Here is a 19299-nt window from a genome sequence, read left to right on the forward strand (position 1 = left end):
AGCAGAACTTTACTCCATCGTTTACACATTTCAGCCACTAAACACTAGATGAATTTATTTATTATATGTTGGGCAGGTGATATTTTTGCTTCACTTGTTTCTTGACTTCTGGTGCAGGTGAGATGTTACTGTTTGGTAACTGAGGGAGGTACTGAGCCTAGAGAGTGAAAGAGAGAAGGAAACAATGTATTAGGATAATGTCTTGTCAGCCTGTGTAGAGTTGCATTCACCGGTTTAAGGACATTTGTAGCTGTAGCAGTGTGGACAATCTCTTTGGGCTTTGGATCATTTTCTTGCACGATTAAACCCCTGTGTGTCACACTGACCCCAGCCTGTCTGCGGCGGGAGCCTCTGTCATGTCGTCTTCCTAGGCGCTCCCCCTCACGGCCATAGTTGAGTCCTCCTTCCTCCTGGAAGTAAGGCAGCTCTAGCAGCTCTTCACAGGACAGGCGCAAAGAAGGATCCATCACCAGGGATGACTGTTAACACAGAGACTTAGCATGAAGCAAAGGCTTTTCAAAATATGTGGACAAAAACTGACTCGCTTATACTGGCTGGGCCTGAAGGACTGATTTGGTTAAAAATTGTCTTTGACAAATTGTCCAGTAGCATTAATCATGATGCTGTATCAGCCAGTCTGTATTACACTAAATATACCTTCATAACCTGAAGGGCATGGGGAGACACTCCATGGAAGCGCTTTTCCAAAGGTTCCTATAGCAAAAAAAAAAAAAAAAAAGTATATAACCCCATTCATTATGACTTCATTACGAACACAGATTTGGTTTTAATAGTTTTCATACCATTGTATCAGGCTCAGGAATGCTAACTCCACTGAAGAAAACATTGGAGCGGAAGACCTGCTGGTGATGGGGGATCAGGTCACCTACGGTCAGAAATTTGATTATTAACCCAGCCTGTCTGTGAAAAGTTTCTTGTTGTCTGAGGGTGTGTTCGGACCTAAACCAGTTTGGCTCAGTTCACACAAAATAGCAATTTGCATGCAATGGGTGCAATGAGCTAACAATACTGTGAAAAAATTTCAAGCAACTAAATAAGAGGAAACAGCTCCTATTTTGAGCAACTAGTTCTCTAGTTAAAAAAAAAAAAGCTACCAGACTGTCTGACAGAAGACAGTTCTCCTGATTGTAGATGTAAATTTATGCTGATGTTACTGATGTCATTAGTGTTTTAAACAGCTCTTCAGTCTACCCAGAGTTTTCCTGATGAGGTAGAGCTGGTCAACGTCAGACTTCCCGGGCCAAAGTGGGTTCCCATTGAGGAGCTCGGCAAAGACACAGCCCAAAGCCCACACGTCAACAGGAGGCCCGTACTGAGTATCCCCGACCAGCAGCTCAGGAGCCCGGTACCAGCGGGTTGCTACATAGTCTGTATAGTCATCCTCTGGTCCCGCTAGTATACCAACACAAATACACATGGTGACAACTTATACACATAAACATTAATATACTGAATAATGCACACTAAATAACACATACATAATTGAGGGAGGGATTACAAGACATGGTGAAAGATTACATGTTAATGTATGGAAACATGACACTGAAACGTTACGCAGCAGGGGTAAAGAGAGACTGTACAGTGTCATTTCACTGTACAATGCATTCACTGGAACTCTAAAAGTGAGGTGGCCATGAGCAGGGCTGACATATAGGATCTGTGTTGAATAAGTCAAGACAAATTAACACTCTTCCTTGAATGACCTACTCAGAATACGGGCGAAGCCAAAGTCACAAAGCTTGATGACTCCGGTTTTAGTGAGGAGGATGTTCTCTGGCTTTACATCACGGTGAATGCACTGTGAGACAAACAGTCATTATCAGGGATTTAGGCAACATGATATACAGTCTCTTTGTGTCAGAGCCACAAGCTTATGTTAAGGCTTGCAAATTAAAAATGAATGGGGAAGAACAAGAGCAAGAGATTAGAAACCGTCACACTTTTAACTTAATACTGTATGGCTAAGAGTTTATTTTATTTTTTATTTACCAGATAGACTGCCTATGCTTGTCTATCTATCTCTCTCTCTATATATATATATGTGTGCGTATGTGTGCGTGTATAGGAGGGAGCAATAAGGCGAACTGCTCCCCCTACAGGCACCAACTAGTTTTACAGACTGACATTTCAGAAGGGAACCTATTATGACGTGTAACAAACATTGCAATAAAAGCTTTGAGAACATTAAAAATGACTATGAAATAGTATATTTGCTACAATGATGCACAAAAAGGTGCTTATATAGTCGGTAGTTAGATTTAGCTACAGAATTAAGCAGAACTGTGTATCATAAAGAGCAATATATAACATTTAAAAACAGATAAATGTTTGGGAAATAACAATCACTGAAAAAATATATTTAAAAAATGAATATGTTACGGATATCAGATAATTTAACTTATAAAATAACTATATACGTGAGATTTTGCTGAGTAAAAAACAAAAAACACAAAAAACCCCCCCAAAAACAACAAAACAGCATTTTTATATAAATCAAATCAATAAAGACTTGGTTTGATTAATATAAAAAGGAATGCGTCAACCATCCTCCACAGTAAGTCATTTGCCACTAAGTCAAATACCAGTACAGAGGAAAGGAAGTATTACAGCAATGAGTAATTTAACAAAAATAAGGCATGTGCTCACCTGCATCAGATAAATATATGCAAATCATTTAGATGAAGTGCAACATATAATAAAATATACTGACATTGTGTTTGTGGCAGAAGCTGACAGCCTGCAGAGTCTGCCATACTATACTTTTCAGCTGAGCCTCAGGTACCCTAGAGACCACAAGAGACAAAGGAAGGAAAAACAGACAAACTATTTACAAATTACAATGTCCTCATCTGTCATTCCAGTCATTTCAATAAAAGAAGTGGTGTTTTACTCGGCCCTGCGGTCACCCGGGTAATCCTAGGCCTGTCTTTAAAAGCAGCAGCGCCTTTGTTTTCAAGACCAGCTAGAGTTTCTGCTGCACACTCGTGGGAAAAAGAAAAATGGTAAGACAACAGATAGCCATTGTGGTTTACGTGAGTTCACGTGACAAAAGCTAAACTGAAATCTTGGCTTGCGACCATACATTGCTCAAAGTGCAGAGAAAAGACAAGAGCTATTTTTTCCTACTTTTTGATCCTTCATGTTAAGACTGCCTATTACGCCCTCATTCTACTGCCAGCATTTTCTGTCACCAGAATTTCTTAGCTACAGTCTTGCTCCCTCTTTCTAATTCACCCTGTTCCTTTCTTCTGTCATTCTCCTGTTAGAAATACCAAATACTTCTTTGGCAAACTATTTGCCAAATAGATGACTCCTTAAACCTAAATTCCTTAGTTATAATGTTACTTTATCAACACATCTGGAGGTTGAAGGGAATGATTATTTGAATTTCCAAGTATGTTACCCTTCAGCAGCTCTACCACAACAAACATAACCACTAATCCCAAACTGGCAAAGAGTGAACAGATATTTTAAAAAGTTAATTTGTCACATGCTGTTCCTGTGCTGCTTTGACTTACCCTCGGGGATGTTTGTCAAGCTCATTTAGGACTGTCTGTTCACAGAACTCAAACACCAAGTGGAGCCGCCTTTTCCTCCTGAACACCTCGAGCAGGTTGACCAAATTCACGTGTTTGAGTTGCTAAAAGATGAGCACACATCACAGACACTTCAGTGTCAGTGCTTCACAGCCTGACAAGTTTCTTTCATCAATTCATGTAGCATGCACATGTGTGTGTGTGCAAGTGTACACGTGTGGTGTGACATGTGGAAAACTTGATACCAGAACTAATGTCTTCTCACCTTCAGCATACGTATTTCTCGCAATGCAATCTTCTTAATAACTGGATCATCTTCAGACTCCACAAACTTCTTGATGGCGACTATTTGGCCAGTATCTCTGTGCCTGCATTTGAACACCACACCGTAGGAACCCTCACCAATTTTGGACAGCTTTTCGTATTTCTCCATTATGGCAGCTGAAAACTGTCACCTGTCAAAAAATAAATGTTCCCCATTTTATTTAAAATCGCTATCGGTGCCATACTTCATCAGTTTTCACTGCAATCTTTCATTACTGGGGATATTTTTTTAAAGGTGGGCCCAAATAAAAGTCACAGGGCAAGATATGTATGTTTGAAAATTAACTCACGGAGACGTAACCGTTTTCAACGTCTGAGAGGCACACAGGTCCAGAATCTGTCTTTATGTCAGTAGTGAGTCCATCAAACGTCAGCAAAGCTACAAAGAATAGCCATCTCTGGTATTACCTGTCAGGCTCCTTGGTCTTGAATTTACTAATGTCACACTAAAGAGGACTCTCGCCTTCTCGCTTTCATTGCTATTTGCTGTTTCCTCTCCCGATGCGTCGTCACCACCTTGGTAACCCAACAGGTATTATTTCCAATCGGCACAGTCCACTAACTCAGTGCGAGTCATTTTTAACGCAGTGTCCCTTTAAAACGACGCCTCGGAAACGTGTCGACACAGAAATAATACTTCTATAAACTCACCTTTTACCTTACTTGTGGCAAAATGCACAAAAAGGGCAGAAATGCGTCCCAAACACAGAACATCAATTCACAAAGCCGCCTGCGTAAGACACGCACGTATACACTTTCGTTGTAACTATGGAGACAGGTGACACTAGCCTGAGAAGAAGCAAGTAGTAGCAAAAAGTTAATGAGTAGTTTAAATATATATTATATGGCACATTTTTGATGCATATTGAAGATACAAAAAGGAACTTAACAACCCCCCCCCCCCCCCCCCCCAAAAAAAAGAACAAAACCCCCAACCCTCGGCCACTTTATTAGGCACACTGTTCAGGTGCTTGCTCAAGTTTTAATGTGATTAGCAGCAATCCATTGCATTTAGGCATGGAGACATAAGTAAAATCTCATATGTTGAAGTTCAAATTGAGGATCAGAATGGAGAAGAAACGTTATTTAAGTGCCTTTGAACATAGCATGGTTGCTGGTGGCAAATGGCCTGATTTCAAAAAGTATTTCAAAAAGTGATAATTTGCTGGGATATTCCTACAAAACCATCCCCTGAGTTTACAAAGACTGGTCCAAAAAAAAAGAAGGTATCCAACATACTACAGTTCTCTGGGAAAGGCAACAGTAACTCAAATAACCACTTGTCACAACCAAGGTATGCATAAGAGCAAATCTGAATGCACAATGTCTTGAACCTTGAAGCAGATGGGCTGCAGAAGACTACACTTAGAGCTAGTCCTGTAGACTAAGAGCAGGAAAATGAGGGTACAATTTTCTGCAATTGGAAAGTTATAAAAACATTGCCTGTTCTCACCAGTCTTGATTTCTGCTGGAACATGCAGGTGGAAGGGTCAGAATTCTGCTTATATAACATGAAAGCATGGTTCCATCCTGCCTTGTATCAGTGGGTCAGGCTGCTGATGTAAAAGTGCGTGGGGATTATTTCTTGTGACATGTTATGCCCCTTAGAAGAACTGAGCATAATTTAAACACCACATCCTACTTGACAATTGTTGCTTCAAGTAAGAACCTTCACCATGTCCATCCATCTATACCAGGGGTGGGCAACTTCAGGCCTTGAGGGCTGGTGTCCTGCAGGTTTTAGATCTCACCATGGGTCAACACACCTAAATCAAGTGATTAGTTCATTACCAGGCCTCTTCTAGACTTCTAGACATGTTGAGGAGGTCATTTAGCCATTTAAATCAGCTGTGTTGAATCAAGGACACATCTAAAACCTGCAGGACATCGGCCCTCGGGGCCTGGAGTTGCCCACCCCTGATCTATACCCACGTCCCAATCCAACAGTGCAGGTTTGGGATGTGATGGAACAGGAGATTTGCATCATGGATGTGCAGCCAACAAAGCTGCAGCAACTGTGTGATGTTATCATGTAAATATGGGCCAAAACCCTCTAAGGAATGCTTCCAGTACCTCGTTGAATCTGCGCAATAAAGAATTAAGGCAATTCAGAAAGCAAATGAGGTCCAACCCAGTGCTAGAAAAGTGTACAAAAATAACCCCAAGACTTGTGACAGCTAAAATTAATTTCCTCTAATTAAGTTTTAGATCACACAATCAACAACACCCAGTCAGCATCAATGATTTATTATAAAACATTTAGCATAAAAACGAATGACCTCAGCTTTGAGAGTAAAAGCTGTTATCCAAACCAAATCCCAGAGCAAACTTCATGCCAGTTCTCAATATTGTCATCAGTTGGAAAGACCTTTGTAAGACCTTACAACATCTGATGTGGTGATATGATTCATATACTATCTGTTCTCTCTGTTGACTGTGAATCTTTTACCTCACTTCTTTCAGAGACTTCAGTGTTTACCACAGCTGTGTGGGATCTTTAGCTGAATAACACAGAGAATCATTTAGCTCTTCAATGTGAATGATGGGAAAGCAGTCCAAGTTGCACTCTTGTGCTCAGAGACACACAGACACCTTGAGCTACTGCCATGCGGGCTATGTGGTGACAGGTATGAAATGCCCCATGGCAGACTGGTCAGACAGGATGGCTGTGCAGTGTCAGTAAGAGATGGATGCCATCTTCTTAAGCACTTATGTAACTGAGATTTCTTGCTACAGCAAACTTTCACACAACTTCTGTTCAGGGGTTTCCCAAAATACTCTATCCACTGTGACACTCTTAATTGTATTACAGAATACACATCCAGTTAAAAGCATGACGACATAAAAGGTCTTTTTTAGCCATTATAAAACAGTCTGTCTCGTTTGTCTTCAATCGCACTTCTTCTGGATTTGCGTGTTTATTAGGTCTGCTTCTTAAGGCTGTGTGTAAGATTTTTTCCTCTTGTAATTTTCAATCGTTACTCTTGTCTATCTTGTTTTCCTGTTGTTAAAACAGCAGTATACATTTGTAATGGATATTTTTGTAGGGGAAATAATTTGAAATATCCACACCAAATATCCATACCACCAAACTTACTATCGATAAGAAAGTCAGTTCTATAACCATTATACCATATTTGCCCACCAGATGGCAGTGTATGCCAATCAAAGTTTAGGTGTCACAACACAAACGACATAGATCAGCAACAACATTAAAAACAGACACACAGGTAACAGTAAAAGCATAATCTGTTTACAGTGCTGGGAAACCTTGGGACCTAGGATTCATATGGCTTTTACTTTGACATATACCACCTACCTAAATTCCAATGTAGATCCCCCAATGTCATAGGGACTCCATGATGGCAGGGGCCTCCCCCAGCAGGACAACACACTGCCACACTGCAAAAACCTGCTCAGAAATGGATCAACAACACAGCCAAGATCCACAGGCTTTGGCTTTGTTTTCCATACTCCCAGTCAGACTGAGCAACCGCAGGATTCCATAGAACAAGCCCAGTCCGTGAAGGCCCAATGGACCCAAAGACCCTACTTGTGCCAGGCATCGGCGGACAGCCCCAGAGGTCCTGTCTCCATGCCCAGATAGTGTATGGAGGATTTAACAACACTAAATAAGATGCTGTTGATGTTGTGGCTGACTGGTTTACAGTAATGACTGCTGACATTTGATCACCCTTTTTTGTTTTTTTCTCACTATCTTATCATTAATGGTAATCAGAGCCATGGAAAAGCTGACACTTAAACAGCCTTTAGGTTCCTTGTTTAACTGACAACTGTTGTTATAGTACTGCTGAAATACAAGGGGATTTTGCCCTGACTTTCCCCAATGCTGAATGTCACTATTTATTCTCAGTTTGTAATGAACAGCTTATTCATGAGCACATTTGGCTAAACCTTAAAAAATTCCAAGAGTCTCCACTGTGCAACGATAGTTTGCTATCTTTACTTCTCTGTTGAATCATTCATCAGAATGAGACAAAAAGATTGAAATAATCTAAGTTTGTTTTAGTCTAGCCCTTCTTTTGAAAATATACAATCTAACCTCTAAAAAGCACCCAGACGCAGAACAGTGCACCACACAGCCCTGCCCTGTTGGCTCCCAATGCTTTGAAATTCACTTTTCTATTTTTAAACCAGCTTGTCTCAAGTGGCTCAGTTCTTTGACATGGTTTGGCTTACACCTTTTTATCCACCAGGTAAATGTGGTGGGCATTCGGTGAAAAATTTGTATAAGACTTTATTGACATATCATCACTGCCTTGGTTGCAGACATCGCAGTGTGACAGAGGTAATGCTTCTAAAGTCAGTTATTAAGCATGTTCAGTTCCTGGCTTCCTGATGTGGACAGAAGTCAGCTCTGTTAAACAGCAGATGTTTTACACTGCGGCCGTTACCCTCATTTCCTGGGCGGAGAGCTGCTCGCTCTAATAGAGTAACAGGAACAAGAGAAAGAGAAGAGCTAGAGGGGGGGAGAGAAAGAGGCAGAGCAAGGCAAAAGAAGTTATCTAAGCGCAGAGCTCCCACAAATCACTTTGTCACCAGCAAGCTCTGACAAGCAGGAGGAGAGAGAAAGAGTACGAGCAGAGACTCCGAGTTAAACAGAGGTGCGAATAGGGAGTCTTGTCGGTGGAGCCTCGAAGGAAGAAGGTGTGAAGAAACTGTAGAGGAAAATAACGAGGCGATACTGCTGGATGGACAGAGGGAAGATAGAAGAGAGACGAGACTAAAATCCAGTTCCCAAAACAGCATAAGTTAAGAGGGACGGCTACTGCTGTTGTTACTGCCGCTGTGTCTGGATGGTACATCACCATTTAAAGAAGGTGTGTCAAACTTAAAATCTGTTACCGGAGGACACTGTTTCATTGAGACTGACATTTTAATCTTCTGATAGCAAACGCGCTTGAGACATTTAATCTCACAAGTGGAACCCAGAGAGCATACACTATCGTATTATCATGTTTGAGAGAGAGGAGAGGGATAGAGAGACAGCTGCTCTGTCTGTGAAGTAGGCATGAGACAGAGGCGTTGAAAGCAATTTCTGGTGTAGTGCAGCTGTACACAGATCACATGTTGTTACTAGTAAAAAGAGGTAGTTAGAGCCAAGAGCAGTACATGTTTGTGAAATGTTTTTCTATAGGGGCATGTGCAGGTTTGTGACTGGTATTGAATAAGTTGATGAAAGTAACTTCTTTGAGAACAATTTCTTTCTTTTAACCATTGATATTTGATTAGCTCCGGACTGACTAAAAGCGCCTGAGAGTTTTATCTGGACTGTAAAGGTTGAGGTCATCTCACCAAACCTAAAAAAAATAGGAAGATCATTTTCAAACTTTTTAAGCAGAGACTATTATTAATATTTTCTCTTTATTACAGAACATTACAGGGGAAATATTTGTCATTAGCACTAATAAGAAATTGTGCCAATTTAAACGTCTTAGTCTTAGATAACAAGTAACTTGGGCTCTGTAAACACCTGTCTTCATTTTGCTGAGTGCCATACTACTCTTTTCACATTCACTTAGGTTGCCTCTGTAAGAAAGACTGTGGTGACATGTGGAGGATGATATGCTAGCTCTAAAATAGACAGGATTCAGTTTATATAATAACATAATATAATCTTGGATTTGGAGGTTTGAAAACATATCAGTCAAACATTGGTCTGTGAGCACAGAAACAAATCTGCTGAATCCTTGATGGGTAGTAGTTTGTTTTGGACCTAGAGGTGTTGTAGAAACTTACAAAAGGGCACTGACTGTGTGCATGGGCTCTTTTAGCATTTGACAGCTCTGTTCTGGACTTGCTTCATCCTGTGGGACGTAACTGGGTTACCTGTTTGGCTGAGTCAGAGGCTGGGTCGTCACTGGATGTCTGTCTGCTCACTGGGATTCTTTCCACCTGTTTCTATGCAAATAAGACAGATGTGTTAGGTACTTTTTACAGCAGCAGTGACAGCCGTGGTGGTGAATTTTCAGGACTCTCCACACTGCTGTAATTGTTTTGTCGTGTGTAAACACTTTGCGTCAGTGACACCTCTCCACTGAGTGATTCACTGTTCCCAAAGGATCCCCGGTTGGACGAAGGCATTGAAAGGGAAGTTGGAGGAGCTTTTACTAAGAACCAAAGAACACAAGTGACTGCACAGACAGGCTGTCAACATGAAATTGTGGTTCTTGATATTGATGGTAGTGTACATGGTGGGCAGTGTACACAATCTGTCTACATGTAACACTGTGGACTTGGAGATGGTGAAGAAAAAACGCATCGAGGCCATTAGGAGCCAGATCCTCACCAAACTGCGTTTGCAAAAGGCGCCAGAAGAGGCTGGGGAGAAGGAAGAGATCCCTGCCAACTTGCTATCACTCTACAACAGCACCAGTGAGATTCTGAAGGAGCAGCAGGTTCTGGAAGAGGAAAACATCCCCACAGAACAAAAGGAGGAGGAATACTTTGCCAAGGTGGTTAACAGGTTCATCATGAAAGGTGAGTATAAAATTACCCTTAGCAGCAATATATAAATCTTGAATCTGTGAATCCTGATTGAATATTAAGAAAGGGGGCAATTCCTGATGGCTTAACTATAGTTGAATGTCAAGTAATGACTGTTATTTATGCTACTACATTTACAAGCTGAGACATAATTCAAGGTGAACACTAGCATTGCACTGACACTTTCCACTCTGAAAAAATAGTTATTGTCCAGATGTCACATGAAGTGCTGCTGTTAATCCCTCCACTACGGCAATACTGCGGTAATAATGTTGTTATTACTAGCAGAAACACAACAATAGCATTGTTTACAGTCCCCCTGTACAGTCCTTACTGCTCTTTGTCTGGTTGATCAACACTAATATTAAATATAGTGCACACAGTGCTGTCCAGAAGTTTCAAGCTGCACTCCCAAGCATTCACCGTATGCCTTATGGCTGGTGTCAGTTCCAATCTTGACCATAAATTCCCTCAACACGTGTAACCCTTATGATCTCCACCAAAGATCCTGAGGCAGTTTCAGGGGTTCAGAGATCACAGGCATTACAAGTTAGCAGAACTCTGTGCAGCATCTGGTCTGATGCTGTGTTGCTTACATGATATCTATGGCATTTTTACTGCTTTATTACTGCTCTTTGTCTGGCAAGGCTGCATATGATGTTTGTTCAGCCAAATGGTTTCTGGCTGTAATTGCCTAATGATTCCCAAACTATTACGATAAACATATTTTCTAGTTTTGCTTCTATGCTCCATTGTTCTCTGCATGTCTATACTCATCACCCTATCAGGCAGCCATCCACACTATCCCCCTTTTATCCACCACTTCAAACAGCACACTTTAGTGGATGGACCATGCTCAGGAGTGTGTAGACCAAAGAGAGAACAAAGCAACCTTCAAAATGAAGAGCACAATTTTGTTCTGCTTAGGTAACAACCAAAGAACAGGATGAAAAGTAGAAAAGCAATAGGAAGAGACATGAAATGAACTCCTTCACCCATGCTTGCTCTTTTTCTCTTTCATTTTCTCTTTTTTCTTTCTCTCTGACTTTGACCCTCAGGGATTGGGGTTTTCCTGTAACTTGAGCATTGAGTTCTCCCTTGCTTAACCTGTCACTTGTTCTCCATCACTTTTGCTTCTCTTTGTCACTGACTAGTTTCAGTGTGTCCCTTGAACCATGATTATCCATATTGCACGCTCTCTCTCTCTCTCACTTCTTTCCTTTGCACTCCTCTATCTGCGGGTTTCCTGAGCTTATTATATCAATGTGTTTGCAGTGTGTTTGTGACAGGGCAGCTTGACAGGAAGGAAGACAGGCTGATGGCCACTGAGATCTTGAATGACTCAGGTCCGGTCCGGTGCAAGCGGTGCCCATGGGGAGCATGTGTTTCCTATAGCTCTGGAATGCCACAGAACACCCATCCACTGCCTTATCTATCCGCTGCCTTGTTTTGAATCAGCTAATAAGGGAACAGCTGAAAGTAGCTGCCCCCTTACTCACGAGGGGTCACAACAGCATGTAGCACCACGTATTTGATTTGGCAGGTTTTTATGTCGGATGACTTTCTGGGAGGAGACACAAGGGATTTGTCTCCTCCTGGGATCAAGCTAGGGATTTTGCTGTTTCAATCCTGGGAGGTTCGCTTGCTAGGGGAATGTGTAAACCATTACACTATGGAGCCACTGTTGAGTCAACCTCTGCACACTGAAAAAGGAGAATGACAAATGTATGAGGATAAATGTTAAGGCCATCAAGTACTGCTTTGCAATTGTGAATTTAAAAAAAGCCACACATACACACACGCAAGGATTTTATCCAGCTTCTGCTTTTCTGTAATACGTTGTTTGAACGAAACAACAGAAATAGAATACAGGGGGAAAAATATTTTTATTTCCATTAACAATTCTTTTCTACATTTAAATCTTATTGGGCAGCAGACACTTTCCTGACTCTCAAAATCATTCTACGGGGGAAACATATTTGTGTGCAGAGCATTTAGAACATAATAGGTTTAGTCTTCATTGTGGTAATTGTGTGGTAGATTAAGCTAAATTCCTTTTGCTGTTTAGCACTCATATATCTCCCTTGAAGCCCACACAAGTTATCCTCCTATTAAAAGGAGTTTTGGTCCAATTTACACGAGGGAACGCTTTTCTCATTTGGAAGCTAGCCACTTTGTGCTATTCTGGGATGAAAGTGGTTCACTTCTCTGAAGTAATTATTGTAGTTACAAGTAAATGAACTTAAAGCTGTATTGTAGAAAGGAGTAGCAACAAGGGACCAAAGTCAAGTGTGAAATAGGGTGAAGTGGGGAAACAAGACATTGATGAGGGGGCTGTGAGAAGGTGGAGCTGAGAGGGAAGAAGGCCAATATTTAGTCAGTTGCTGGAATCTGGTTCCTCCTACTGGTAATTATAGAGCTGTTACTCAACCTGTCACAACAGCTGTCCCCGGCTTACCTGTGGATAGGCCTTGATTCAACACACAAATCCCCCCACACCCACATTTATATGCAGGCTAGGATGCTATCTCTACCCCGTCTAGCAGAGAGAGAGATTTTTTTAGCTGAGCATGGAGCTCATTTCTTACACTTTCTACTCTAAATGATTAATTTTGATCACAGAGACAATGCAAACTCTGTTAATTGGAAAGTAGAAGTGAAGATAAAGCGTCAACGTAATTATGGTGCAGCAGCCAATATGCTTCTTAGGGGAAGTGACTTAATTTCCTGTTTTGCAAACACTTCTCTAACCCTTAACACATTTATCTCACTTTTCTCAAACTAAATGGAGACTCTGACTTTCCGTGCATGCGTTTGCCTGGCACACCAATTCCACTTGACATACTGTACGTTGTTGTGACCGTCTGTGTTTCCATTCATATGCTTCAAACCAAATATTTGACTGCTCTGGGTGGTACCAGTAAACTGTCATCTCATTTCCCGTTACACTCCACATCAGTTCTTTTTGGTTTCAGTTCGGCCTCACTGCAAGGGGTGAAACACTACCTCAGCCACAATGCAGATGGTAGATGATATACAAGCAGCCGTGACATGGAGTATCCTGGTACAGCCTGGGCTGAATATGTAGCACAAGTATGCAAGGCTGGGTTGCAATTCCTATCAGAGAGTAATTCCCGGACTTGAGAGCAGAGAACCCTTGCTTTGGCAGGCTGAGACAGAGTAGAGGGTTTGGGTCCCGGCCAGTACTTGCGCTCCATTGATACACATCTCCAATTTCTCCACACCCCCACTCACACCCTCTCACCCCTCACAACTGTGAGTTATATTCAAGAGTGCATTCTTCCCTGTGCTGTTTCCTTACCATTGTGTTTAACAGTTACATTGCCCCTCTCTGAGCCTCTCACTCGCTTTCTATAGTGTTTCACTCTTGATCTTCTGCCTTCCTGTGCTTATCTTTGCATGTCACTGTTCGACGTAATCTTTTCGATCGTAACACTCATACATTTATGGTGTTAAAGCCTCCAGTAGCTTGTCTCTGTTTTTTATCAAGCCCTCTAGGCATCTTCATGCTATGATTAAAGTTGCGCATATGGGCAGCAAAACTGTAAAAGAACAAAATATTCATGTTGGTCAACTTTAGCAACAGCTGGAAGAGATGAACACTTGGCTGCAGTTATGATTATTGAGTAACACTGAGCTCAGCCATTTTATCTGATTAATGTGTAATCCTGACAAGCACTTATGAAAGAAGCCTTTCATTTACTTTATTCATAAAAAACATTGATATACATCTAAGTGTTGTAATGTTTACTAAATATCAGTGTTGTTAACAGTTTAGAAGTTAAAAGTTGTAATTAACTTGGCTTGATTTGAAAAATCTGAACCCGCTAATTCGAGAGTCCTGATGTTTTTGAGCCATATGTCCATTAATTCTAACCTTACAATGCCCAGTCATCCCTTTAAAAATCATAGTTCTTTTCTTTGTGTTTACAGATATTACACTAAAGACCATTTACATTAAATACCATTTACCAAATAAAGTAACGATAGGATGACTTACCAAATAAGCTCTAGGAGTGGTCTCACAAAAAAAAAACAAGTAAAGATTCATGATTAAAAATAACCAAAACGTGTAATGAAAAATTAGTAAATCCTAAACACAAATAGAATGTTTTAATGCCAAAACTTGTTGCCTTTGCCTAATGTTAATGAATTCAGAGGAAAATGGCAAAATGAGGGAGAGCAGAGAAACAGCAGAGGTGTAGAGTGAAGGTTTTTTGGGACTAGCTCACATCTAAGCATTTAAATATACTAGTGCAGTGCCTTTTAAAGTAGGTCATAAACCATCATAACATTACTGTATTAAAAAGAGATCAGCTATAAGGTTCGAACGTGTTTGAATGATTGCATACGTTTAAATGTGGTAGACAGGCAGATTGTGGGTTGCAGCTTTCTTGAGAACTGCACATTTAAGTACCAAGAAGTTGTCTGTCACAGGAAACCACAGACAATAATCATCATATAAAGTTAAATTGAAAATTGAAAAAAGGTATTTTGTGAGAGCCTTTTTAGTTTTAAACTAGGCGTGATGACATTTAGTAACATTGTGGCTTATTCTTATTTTATCACATTCTACAAAAAGGCACTTTGAGGGTTCATTCCTGGCTTTATGCTTAAAGTTATAATTAAATTCATGTTAGGGTAAACTTGGCCTAGTTGGAATGGTTCAACGGAGAGGTCAAAGGGTTGGCAAAGTTAGCCAAAGAAACATGCCTCTTTTGTACATATGTGCCCCTCCCCCTAAATACAGAGTGGAGCAGCAGTAACTGTAGGAGAAAGACTGTTAGCAGAGAACAAAGCACAGAGAACCCCTCATCTGAACAACATCAAGTTTAACACTGCACCCACTTGGGTCTGCAGCAATACAAATGCCATGTTTAAAGCAAGTTTGATACGGAGTTATTGAGACAGTCAAAGAAAAGATTTCTTGGAAGTTCTATGTTGTGCTGACTGACATTTGGTCCTGGTCCAACATTTAAACTGTTCCACATTAGCTTTCTTTACGTTTTTAAATATAATAATAACTCCTAAAAGACTAAAAACACATTACAACTAGCTTTTAATAAAAGACAGTTTAAAGTACATCTACCATGAAAGTTGGTTCCCTTCGTGATGGATGAAGTTCTTTTGAAATATTGTACCACAAGATATACATGAGATGTACATCTGCCCATTAAACATTAAATGCACTTAGATGGGTTGTTTGTCAAAATATCAAAACATAATTTCCTCTTCTTACATCATACAGAAAAAAACAACTCAAACACCAACTACAAGCCCACGGTCATCTCAATGAGCTTCAACATCGCTCAGATACGGAGTAACGTCGGGGGCAATCTGCTACTCACCAGAGCAGAGCTACGGATGCTCATCAAGGAGCCCATGATTTTGTCTGAGGAGAGAGTGGAGCTATACTATAGCCAGGGGACCTCGACTCGTTACCATGCGTCTCGCTTTGTCACAAACATGCTGAAGGACAAATGGCTGTCCTTTGATGTCACTGAACCTCTGCGGACCTGGCTCCAAGGGAATGGTGAGATAAGCATTTATTTTTACTTCATCATCATGTATTTGTCAATCTTTCCATTTATTTAGTTCAGCCCATGTGTGATATCATATAATTTCTAGGTAATATTTCCCTCCTCCATGATTTATTTCTGTTACTAGAGAATGAACAGAAGTTTGAACTTCGGCGGTACTGTGAATGCGGCATGCCGCATGACGATGGTACTTTAAGTTTTATCATCTCTGGGACTACGAGCAAGAGGGGAGACACTAAAGAATTAGAGAAGCTGAACCAGCAGCTACCCTACATCTTTACCATGTCCATCCCTAAAACCAACCACTCTAAGAGTTTACGCACAAAACGTTCCACTGACACGACGGACAGCTGCAGCACGTAAGCAATTCTGAACTTAATGATTTATTCCACTCCATTTCTGCTTTAAAGCTGCAATAGTAACCTACTAAACCACGAGCAGCTTCAAAATACAGACCACTGAAACAACAAACATCAACTATCCCTGTTTATCCATGCTGTAATTCTGTGGTCGTTTTAGTGGCTGTATAATAAATGGACTGTAGCTTTAAAATGTTTTATAATCTTAGACAGATTACAGTGTGCCTCTCATTTACCCCCACACATATACACAAGATGGAGTATACCTCCAAGGCCCAGCCATAGGGTTAAATTGAGTGTAATGTTGTCTCCCAACATAACAGTTATCCTCCTACAGCTTTAAAACTGACTTGATTTCAATGCTCTTTGCACCATCTCATCTTCACACTGTTTTCTCTTTTGCAGCCAATCACACAACTGCTGTTTGAAGAAACTGTACATTGACTTCAGGAAAGATCTAGGATGGAAGTGGATCCATAAGCCAACGGGTTACTATGCCAACTACTGCATGGGGTCCTGCACCTATATCTGGGATGCAGAAAACAAATATTCTCAGGTACTGTGTGCATTTTCATGAGTGTTATTTCTCCCAAATCCCAGGAGGCAATTTCTTAAAGTCTGGAAAAAATGTTAATGGCAATGTTGTATTTATATGTTGCCATAATAATTCTTGATGATTTAAATAAACCAAAATGCAAAGACTACTTGTATTATTTTAGCTCTAAGCACTACGGCACTAGGACTATCTGAATTTAACCGGTTATATAAAATTCTGGTAGACACAAATCCCACTCAGAAGGAAAACCAATGGTTTTATGAGAAAAACAAAAACACAAATCCCTTGCAGGTTGCAGGAAGGGGATGTAGTGTGAAAAATCCGCCAAAAATCAGTATACACAGAGCTACCTCATGCGTTGCCCCCTCGTCAGTAAAGGAGCAGGAGCTTTGTTTGTGCCAAACCTGATTAGGTTAGGGCTGAAATGATGACAAAAACTTTGTCTCTGGTTGTTTTTACTCTTTTAAAAAGCTAAATATCCTTTTTATGGCCCTTAATACTTTTAACACTTTCCACTCATTGAGGAAACTCTGGGTCTTTCAAAAACTTGTGCAAAAATGTCTTTAAAAAGTAAAGTATTGTAGTTTGTATTAAGATTTTTCTAAAATCACACTGAAAATTCTTAGAAATGTTGTGCTTATGTATTACATTTGCTTCGGACCATGTTGTCTTGGTGAGTAAATTCTCATAAATCTTGCCTACAGATTCTGGCACTGTACAAACATCATAACCCCGGAGCTTCTGCCCAGCCCTGCTGTGCTCCACAGACACTAGAGCCACTGCCAATCATCTACTATGTGGGGAGGCAACACAAGGTATCTATACTGCAGTCACTTTCAGGTCAAATGTTTGCAGAACATTTTATGTGAAAACAATATATAATTGATCACATCACTGTTATTTTCTACTTGCAGGTGGAGCAGCTGTCCAATATGATCGTGAAGTCTTGCAAGTGTAGCTAAAAATATAGTATGGCACACAGCTCTGCCTCCTCTTCTCAAAACACAGAGGGAAAGAAGATGTTGTGTTGGAGACTACAGATAAGAGCAAGTGACAGAGAATTTGAGATAATGTGGACATGGGGAACAAAATATTTTAAAGCTTTTCTCCAACAATCCCTCAGTTGTCACATTTGATGCACATTAAGCCATGGACCTCTTTTTTCTTCTTCTACATATTAACGATTATAGTTTTTATACGTACATTTACCTTGCAGTAGTAAAATTGTCGGTCTTGAAATGAATTAATTTATTTGTTGCACTGACAGGTGTCTAAAGAATAATAATGTACATAAAAGAAGTGTGTGAGACAATAAAATTTGGACAAAAAAGCACGAGGACAATAATGAACGTTCATGGAAGAATATCCATATTCAGGGATGAAAACGTGGGACATTTCAGATGACCACATCATCGTCCTGGTGAAAGGTGCTGAATTACAGGTGGAAAACCAGGGATGTTGGGGTTTTCCTCAAAGATAAGGCTGTAGGTGTTTTTGCATGGCTACATCATAAAGGACAGAAAAAGACACAGGGAGAGTCCAACCTGGGGAAAATCCCTTTTGACTGAAAGGCTGGACTTTCATTTTACAAGAACCGTCCATTAGTTTTATTTTCTTTTTTCAACCCACGTGACTTCTAATATGCATTTTATCAGTATGTTTCTGTTCATAATGTTCATAACTGAATGTCAGATTGTCCTTTAACCCCACTGGTTTTTCAAAGCCAGAGGCACTATCAGCTGAGAGTGATGACATCATGCTTTTAATCCCTCTGGGGACTTACCGCCATACATGTTCTCTATTAATGGACACATGGTGGTAGTGCTGATATGAGTAAGGCTATTAATACTTATTGTTTTATTTTATTTTGTTTTAAAATCATGGTAAATTATTTTAATTTCAGGAAGTTTCACAAGGATGTTTTTTCTTTCAAACTCATGAACTGGTCTGGCTTCTATGACTCGCATTAGGAATAAAACCAACACATGATTTCAGCTTTCTATGTTTTTCTGGTGCACCTGCTTTTATAATGTCTATTTGTAAATATTCAAACAAAAAAAAAAAGAAATAAACATGTTAAATTATGTTGTGATGGTGGAAGATTTTATGAGCAAAATAAACCACAGGAGATGTTTCCACTTGGCAGAGAGTTGCCTTGATTAGGTGTGTGCGTGTGCGGGTTTGCGTTGCACTTGTCAGTGCATGTATGCGTCTGTTTTAACTGTAAGCCGACTTGACGAAAGCATAAACTGAAACACACCTAAAGTGATGTAGACGTGAATTTCATCATCTTGTCTTTGTCATCACAAAAACAGTTCAAAAGAGTCGTGTTGTTAGACGTGGTTTTCCTCAAAAAACTGTAACTAAAACATTTTTAGAGTACAGTCATGTCAGGTAAAAAAAATAAGATGAAAATGTAACGCTAGTTGAGATAA

At 40.3% G+C, this 19299-nt stretch overlaps 2 protein-coding genes across 4 annotated transcripts; one reads left to right on the forward strand and one right to left on the reverse strand.

Annotated features, from left to right (window-relative positions):
- Positions 1–20: 20 nt before the first annotated feature.
- On the reverse strand, positions 21–4681 carry LOC147315064 (cyclin-dependent kinase-like 1). Of its 2 annotated transcripts, none has more exons than XM_086262273.1 (10): positions 4533–4681; positions 3823–4012; positions 3540–3661; positions 2732–2804; positions 1729–1819; positions 1213–1413; positions 804–886; positions 658–714; positions 327–479; positions 21–157 (listed from the first exon to the last, which is right to left on the reverse strand). In XM_086262273.1, the coding sequence occupies exons 2-10, from the start codon at positions 3988–3990 to the stop codon at positions 62–64; spliced, it is 1044 nt and encodes a 347-aa protein (XP_086118399.1). In that variant the 5' UTR covers positions 3991–4012; positions 4533–4681; the 3' UTR covers positions 21–61. The 2 variants fall into 2 exon arrangements, with proteins under 2 accessions (XP_086118399.1, XP_086118398.1); XM_086262272.1 differs by having other exon boundaries at positions 4172–4645.
- A 3693-nt stretch (positions 4682–8374) lies between these two features.
- On the forward strand, positions 8375–18948 carry tgfb1a (transforming growth factor, beta 1a). 2 transcript variants are annotated; one of them, XM_086262277.1, is made up of 7 exons: positions 8375–8722; positions 9677–10382; positions 15658–15942; positions 16077–16308; positions 16714–16864; positions 17569–17679; positions 17779–18948. In XM_086262277.1, the coding sequence occupies exons 2-7, from the start codon at positions 10058–10060 to the stop codon at positions 17824–17826; spliced, it is 1152 nt and encodes a 383-aa protein (XP_086118403.1). In that variant the 5' UTR covers positions 8375–8722; positions 9677–10057; the 3' UTR covers positions 17827–18948. The 2 variants fall into 2 exon arrangements, with proteins under 2 accessions (XP_086118403.1, XP_086118404.1); XM_086262278.1 differs by having other exon boundaries at positions 9964–10382.
- The last annotated feature ends 351 nt before the right edge of the window (positions 18949–19299 follow it).

Source organism: Aulonocara sp. 'chitande type north' Nkhata Bay, linkage group LG14, assembly GCF_057382095.1.
Source record: "Aulonocara sp. 'chitande type north' Nkhata Bay isolate Kocher_YH1m ecotype deep benthic linkage group LG14, A_spYH_male_GT1.1, whole genome shotgun sequence".
Classification (NCBI taxonomy): Eukaryota; Metazoa; Chordata; class Actinopteri; order Cichliformes; family Cichlidae; genus Aulonocara; species Aulonocara sp. 'chitande type north' Nkhata Bay.